This window comes from Anarhichas minor, unplaced genomic scaffold, assembly GCF_050575085.1.
Source record: "Anarhichas minor isolate MPS153535 unplaced genomic scaffold, ASM5057508v1 ptg000073l, whole genome shotgun sequence".
NCBI lineage: Eukaryota > Metazoa > Chordata > Actinopteri > Perciformes > Anarhichadidae > Anarhichas > Anarhichas minor.
Window position 1 is genome coordinate 1152582 of NW_027466519.1, and position 7480 is coordinate 1160061.

At 44.4% G+C, this 7480-nt stretch overlaps 1 protein-coding gene across 3 annotated transcripts in view; it reads left to right on the forward strand.

The window, feature by feature from the left end:
• Window positions 1-6224, forward strand: part of sfswap (splicing factor SWAP) — a 42741-nt gene extending 36517 nt beyond the window's left edge. For 2 of the 3 annotated variants that reach the window (XM_076079979.1, XM_076079980.1), the window contains one exon: window positions 4906-5604. In XM_076079979.1, coding sequence (XP_075936094.1) covers window positions 4906-4971 — 66 coding nt within the window. In that variant the 3' untranslated portion in view covers window positions 4972-5604. Of the gene's footprint in view, window positions 1-4905; window positions 5605-5648 lie in introns of those variants that run through there. The other variant, XR_012947868.1, reaches the window with a different exon arrangement.
• Window positions 6225-7480: the final 1256 nt, after the last annotated feature.

Below are 7480 nucleotides of genomic sequence, written 5' to 3' on the forward strand. Positions count from 1 at the left end.
AGGTGTTTCCGGTATTTTGTCTACCTCTACAGAAGTAACATTGGCATCGTTACCCATAAGCTGCCATTTCAACAATCTGACAAAGGTTTGCACGCTACAGCTGAAGCAATTCACCCTGTCTGAAATTGCACTTCCACCCCCCTGCACTCCTTCTGGGAGCGTAGCCAAGAATTTAGGGAGAGTGGGTGCCGGTTGAGTGGCAGGTGGATAAGGAGACCTCGGCGAACTTGCCCTTGACAAAAAAAAAAAGCAGTCTCTTTGGATGTTGGATTTCACCTCTGTGTGGAGGAAGCAGGCAGAGCTAATGTGCCGTCTTCCAGCACTTGTACATTCGAACCCCAAAAAAAGACAGGGTTACCACTTCTGCTGAGCTGCTGGAGGTTAAGTTCATTGAGTTGTTCCTCCCAAAAATCGATGAATTAGTCAACCTCTCCTCTTCACAGACGTCAAACCGCCTTTTGATTGTTGTTTGTGGTTTTTCATGTGTTTTTTGCCTCCTCGGCTGTAGACTGTACAGGTTTTTGTTTTCCAATCCGACATTTAAGCCTCTATAATCGATATTTTGATCTAATAAATAATGTCAAATGTCAATGTGCACTCATGCTCCGACAGAGAATTCTTTACGGAGCTTTAGAGTGAGTTTCAGCAGCTTCACAGCCAGATACATACTAAGAGACAGTGAATATTGGACTTTTCATTCATTAGACGTCCAGAAACACAACTCCAAACGAATGCTAATGTTGCTTTGTAACTGCTGGATGTGTGAATAAGCAACCGTCTGCTAATAGGTCCACTGTATCAGCTTAAGAAGCTAACGATGTCAGTGTTGTGTTCACAAGAGTGTCAATGTGAGGGGGTAAAAGTCAAGGCCTTGAAAGTTTTGGACAATAGTCTTCTTTTACTTAACGTCAGCAAGTAAAAAAAGTGAATTAAGGTAAATCTGCCGTCTGCATGTCCCACAGTTGCAACATTGTTTCACGAGCAACCTCAGCCCCTGAATCACTGAAGTCTAATGACGCGAGTAATACGGCGGCAAACGAGCACGAAAACTCCCATTAAACAAACCGTTGGCTCTGCCTGGCACATGTGCATTCCACCTAAGACATTTACAAAGACCGGTAGAATAATGAACCTTGATCCGTGCCTACAGCTGCGCCATATTGGGTCCTTGAATTTGAGGGAATTGTGCCTGAAAACATCATTGGAAAAAGTCCTCGAGTTTGAGAGCGTGTGGGAACCCCGCGATACGTTACTGACTTGATGACTCAACGCCGTCGTCAATGACTCACAGAAGCCGCGATCCCCCGTTGAGTGTTAAAGACGGCGTAAACGCTTCCAATCCGTATGAAATTACAGCAATCACACTCCAGGCTCTGCGTGCAGCCACTTTCTCAGTTTGTGCACCGATTGTCGGAACGGCGGTGCTTCGTGCATGGTTGCTCGCTCGCATCTGTTGGTGTGCGACACATTAAATGGGATGCGTCTGTGTTTTGCTTATCCGCCGAGCTTTGTGTTCCTCATTTGGGCGATTGAGAGGAACGCTGTGTCTGAATAAGTGGTACAGAAATATATTTTAAAATGTATATACGTATATATATATATATATATATATATATATATATAACCTCGCACTCCTCAACGATAAATTACACATTGTCCCTGTTCCAACCGGTTTACAATAACAACGTCCAACTCGTGACTGTTTATCGCGCCGCTTTCACAAATCAAATGCGTGCACGCTCACCAGTTCTAGAGGAGGAAATAGGCATGGAGCTGAAGAGATGTCAGGAAGGAAAGAAGAGCGTACAGATTACTAGATTCATTTAATCAAATGAGTGTTTGAGTTCTTTTTCTTTGTTAAATTACTAAAAAAAAAAAAAGGCTCCAAAGTGTTGAATCGTTCTCATTAGGACAAAGAGTCACAACTGTTTTCCTCTTCAGCTTAAGTTTTTATTGTCTATTTTTATCTGGCTCGCCTCTCTCCACCAGCTCTTAAGTGCAACACTGTGACACGCTGCTCATTTGCTTAATTCTCCACTGCTGCGGAGACGCATCCCTCCAGACACATTTCAGACTGCATCACCTTGATTAGTCGACAGGCTTAAATCAATCCCGAGATGAAAGACCTCTCAGGCAACCGTCTCACCGCCCAAATTATTAGTGAATCTTTCATCTAATTATATACATCTTTACACTTTCAGGTTCGATCACCATCTTTGATTAATCATCCTGAAATGTCAGTCATTTCTACTTGCACGTGATGCAATCTTTTTTTTTATGTATTTGATCTTCATGCAACCGCGTGCATTAAAAGGACGGAGGTGGACGGTAGATGTGAACTGTAGCATTGGTATGATGTAGTAGCTGGATAGTGTAGCGCTGCAATGTTAAACCTTGTGGTGTAGGAGCAGTTAAAACCTACAAGAAACTCAGCGTTGCACTGAATGTGGTGAGAGGTTGCAGTCGAGGCCAGAACCCGAGAAGCATTGGGACTCGAGTTAATGGAGGTCAATGGAGTGTGAATGGAGAGGCGACACTGGCTATTCTGTGAACACTGGTTCAACTTACACAACATTTGGAACATTTTCTCTCCTCTGGCCATGGGCCACTGTGTGTGTAAGTGTGTGTGTGTGTGTGTGTGTGTGGGAGGGAGAATGTCACAGACTGTCCGGTTGTTTACTCACCAGATGCACCGCAGATGTAAAACGCCGCTCATTTCACAGCTCTCGGTGCATGAAACGGCACATGGAAATGTCCTTCTCTCACATAGTCAAACACAACTCCTCCTCCGTCCTTCATCTCCACGATTCCGACACGGAGAAAAAAAAAAAACATGCTGTTCTCCGCTGTTGCAACGCGCACAGATTCACAACCGCTAACTACTTATACCCCATCTGTGATGTTTTACAAACACATGTTGAATAATTCAGCGCATCCTCATCTGCCTAATGGTCTCCTCTTCCCCGAGGGGGCCCGGTTGCTGGTCGCCTCAACCAGTCTCTCACTCTCCTCCTGTTTGTCTCTCGTCCTCCGTCTCCTGTCCCCCTGTTTTACATTTGTTGTGGTTTACTCCGTCTGATAGATGCTTTGTCCACTTTAAGACCTGGCGTAGGTTGGTTTTTTTTCTTAGTTTTTAAGTTTTTGGAATTCATTTTGGATCTGTAACATATTGTGTGTGTGTGTGTGTTTCTTCTTCTTCGTTTTATTTTTCAAAACTTTGAGATGGTCCGGTCCACTCTAGGTCGTCTTCCAGCATAACAGATTAAATGAAAGGTGGTGGAGAGGTTCTGCCAGGCAGGTGTGTGAACGTGTGAGAGGGATGAAGAGGAAACTCCAGATGTTGCATAACTCCCTCAAGACATTCAGTATGTTATGAAGGGATAGTTTAGACTTGCAGCTTTCATTTGCAAATCTGTGAATTGTCGTCTTCTGTGTGAGATGTTTTTTTGTTTAAACACCTCATTAGATGGAAATATGTTTCAGTAGCAGTACAGTAGGAAGTACACTGTCAGACATAGATTTGGATTATTAAACAGTTTTCAAATATAAACTTGTATATATGTTTTGTATAATGTTGGATGACATAAGGAATATTTAGGTCAACATCCTATGCATCTTTTAGAGGCTTCATCCTTATTCAGTGTGATCTAACCAGAGCTGGCCGTCCCCTGTGTGACCGCTGTAACTCCTGATAATCTATTAATGTCGTACAAGAATCAACCGTGGAGCAACTTCCCACTTGGCCGTTAATAATTTGGAGCATTGTTTGTTTGTCACACTCCCTGCACAAGCCCGTGTGTGTGTGTGTGTGTGTGTGTGTGTGTGTGTGTGTGTGTGTGTGTGTGTGTGTGTGTGTGTGTGTGTGTGTGTGTGTGTGTGTGTGTGTGTGTGTGTGTGTGTGTGTGTGTGTGTGTGTGTGTGTGTGTGTGCATTCGGATACGCCAGGGTTGAGAGACAAAGAGCCTTTCGAGTGATTTGATATGACAGCTCATTCCCTCCGTGATTACAGCTGTTAATTTGTCTCATCTGCCAGAGAGCTCAAGGGTGGATATTTGTCCATGCGTGTATTAATCGGTCCTGGGATGCAAATCAACATTTCCTATTCAGCAATGCAAGCATTTGTACCCTGGTCAGCAATAAATATTTCCACCTAAAAAAAAAAATGGAAGGAATGGGATTTGGAAATTTGGCAGTGCCTTACTTGCTACAGTTGTTGTTTTTTACATGACGTCGTGACATGCAGTCGTTCAGCTTGACCTAACATTACATTTAATTTCCAATTAATAGAGACGTTGTTTGACTCCCGTCATGCGATGCATTCAGTGCTCGCGCCAGGCAGGCTGCTGCAGTAGTGCCACCCCCCCCACACACAATCAAATATTAATGTTCATTTAACAATAACCCTAACCCGTTTTTTTTTTTTTTACTACTTGAAGACATACTGAGTAGGTCAGCTGTTGAAACGGAGGATTAGGTGACTGTAGATATGAGGCTTTGGGGAGGAGATGATGCATCTAATTCTCAGCGCTTACAGGGTATTATACTTCAAATATCTTCTAAGCTGTATTAAGGAATTCCTGATGGCTCGAGGAAAGGAAGCGCACTCCGAACCCACTTTTAATTTACCACAGTATATTAACCTTCGACACGAGGGGCGGGGGGGGGGGGGGGGGCTCGTGGTGGCAAAACAACAGAATGAGCAAAAAAAAAAAAATAAATATTTGAAAGCTGCAGCGTGGGGAATTGATTCCCAGTGGCAACCGCTCGCAGCTCCTTCGCACAACAGGGTGCAATTCAAATGAATAGTAATACCAACATGAATGTTTCTTTGTCTATTAATTCAAAATGAGATACTTTGCTGCTTTTCCCACAGTACCTTTTACTCTCTCTCTTCTCTCTTTTCAGGATCTGATGGCCAAAGTGCGAGCCATGCTTGCCACCTCCAAGACCTTCCAACCTCCCGATTCCTAAAGAGGGTGGCCACCGGCTTCCTGCTGGCCGCGACGACGCCGGCCAATCAGCCGCCGGCATTCTCCGATCGCCTGGCGATTCCTCCGGCCCTGGATCTGTTTCCCCTCTCTCCCCGTGTTCATCCTCGATTTGATGATTTCATCTTGATTTGAGCGTCGCCAGATTCAGTTCGATTACGTTGCGTCTTCTTCGCTATTGTGAGAGTGATTTAAATGGCGCTCGGTAAGCTGAAGAAAGTGGCGCACCGCCTCGGAGGTCATGTCAGCAGTTGGCATGTTTCAGTGTGGAAATAATCCTGTTTTAAAACACGTGGCGACATTCTTTGCAGCGCTGTGTGAAGCCGCCGGAGGTCTGTATTCTCCCCTTCTATGAAGGGTTGTGTTGTTCTGATGAGCTCACTTCTGTCCTCCCTCATCTGCTATCGTCTGCTGTTGTTTTCTCTTTTATTTCCGCCCCCCAGCTGTCTCCGCTCTCCAGCACCTCACACGTCTGCCGGAGAAGCCCTTTTCTTTTTCTTCCTCTTGTCCCTCAGCTCTAGTGCGTGGCCTTTTACTTCAGTTCCCGGTTTGTACTGTAATGGATTAATGCAGAACAAATTTGTAATCGAAACTGTTAATAAACTTTCAATTATGATTTACTTGTGGTCATTCCTCCTTTCCTGTTTTTTTTTTTTCCAGCTGAAACTATTTAAAGCAAAAGTATCGGCGTCCTTCAGTCCTCCTCTTCGCCGTCCTTCATTTGAGAGACGCTGATGAGATGGAAGAGGTTATGTTCACGGCCCCCACACCTTCACCTGCATTGACTGTACTGACTTTAGTGTCACAGCAGCATTGCTGATAAACCTGACGAACATAAGTGGCGACTGCTGATCTCCTTTAGGTGTCTGCTGCTGCAGCTAATTTGCAGACTGAACAGAAATCGCCTTAGTCGTCACATCATGGCGCCTGGACAACAACCTCTGCTTTAAGTGTAAAACCAAGTAGTCTTATCATTCACAACAGTCTCTCACTTCAGAGGAGCTTCAGTGAAGCCTTGAGCTGCTCGAGGTCTACCTCACATTTTAATTGACACTGAAAATAGCAAAGAAGGTGCACCAACTACTCCTCCTAAGGAAAGTCAATATGCTCCTGCACTCCCAACACCTTCAGGAACATCAAGACCTGCACCAGCAAAAGCTGCTTCCAGCCTCAGGCTATGACAATGCTGAGTATTTGTTTCCCTCCTGACAAACATAAACGGCTGACACAAACCCAGTTTTGTTTCCACATTTTCATGTCCCTACACTATATTGACTTGTCTGTAACCTACTGCAGCTAATGGGACGGGGGGGGGGGGGGTCCGAGTGGTTAGCTCACACTATAACACTGGTGGTCGTAGCCCGGTCCATAATTCAGCTAACACAGCTCCTGAAATTGTTTCCACTAACAATAGCCCTGAATTTGCTCCCTTTTTAAAAAGGGATTTGTCTGAAAATTTGCATCGAAGCACTCGGACTGAACACCGATTCTGGCAACAAGTTCTTTCTGTTCCATCTGCTTTTAGTGCGGTGTTGTCCAACGAGTTGCTAGACAGAGGGGGAAATTGGATTGGATCGCTTTCTGTTTTATTCTCCTAAATTGGACGACTTTGTCTCCGCTTGCAAGTTAAGAGGTTGACCACAACTACATGAACGCCGAGGAAATAATTGAGTTTTGTCTGAGAATATATGTCGAGGAGATTAGTAAATAAATGGTCTACAGCAACCGTTTTACCTAATTCACAACAATAAAAAGGAAAATTGGTCATATGGTGTAATGTGTAGTAGAGATATCTTTTTTTTAATTCTGCAAATGGGACTTAAAAGAGCAAAGAATCAGTCAATTGTCAGCTAAATGTAATTAAAGATTAGTTAAAATTGGACACAACTGCTAACAGCTTAAATGTTCATCGGGAGAAATGGATTGGAAGGAAATCGGTACTCTAACACCATTCATCCAATTATGTAATTCATTTCTATTCATTTTCATCACCACTGTGATCCCAATACACCTGTTCACTAAGGTTAACACACACACACACACACACACTCTGTAGCATGTTGGAAATACTGCAGCGTGGAAGCAGAGATGTGCCGCCTCCCACCAGGCAGCAGCTCCTGAAGGCTTGGCGTCGTGTGATGCTGTGCCTGACCCACTGACACGGCGTCACTCCATCAGACAGATGGAGGTAAACAGCAAACGTGACGAGACGTTTCACTCTGTGTTTCCACACTTAGAAGGGATAGAGCTGAGCATCTCATAGGAAAAAGGTCAAAACGACGTACAGCATTATTGTTGGAAGCCAGCACTTTCCCTTTGTACGAGGGTTCTTCAAAGCCAGCTAAAAGGTTCTTTATTGATTTCACACGGGGGTGTTGTGTAACTGCAGAGCTGTACTTTAGAGGAGGTCCAAGTGAAGTCTGAAGTCATTTGAAACGGGTCCAAGTCAGCGAAGGACGAGTCTCAAGTCAGGTTACAGGTCCTTGAGGGCA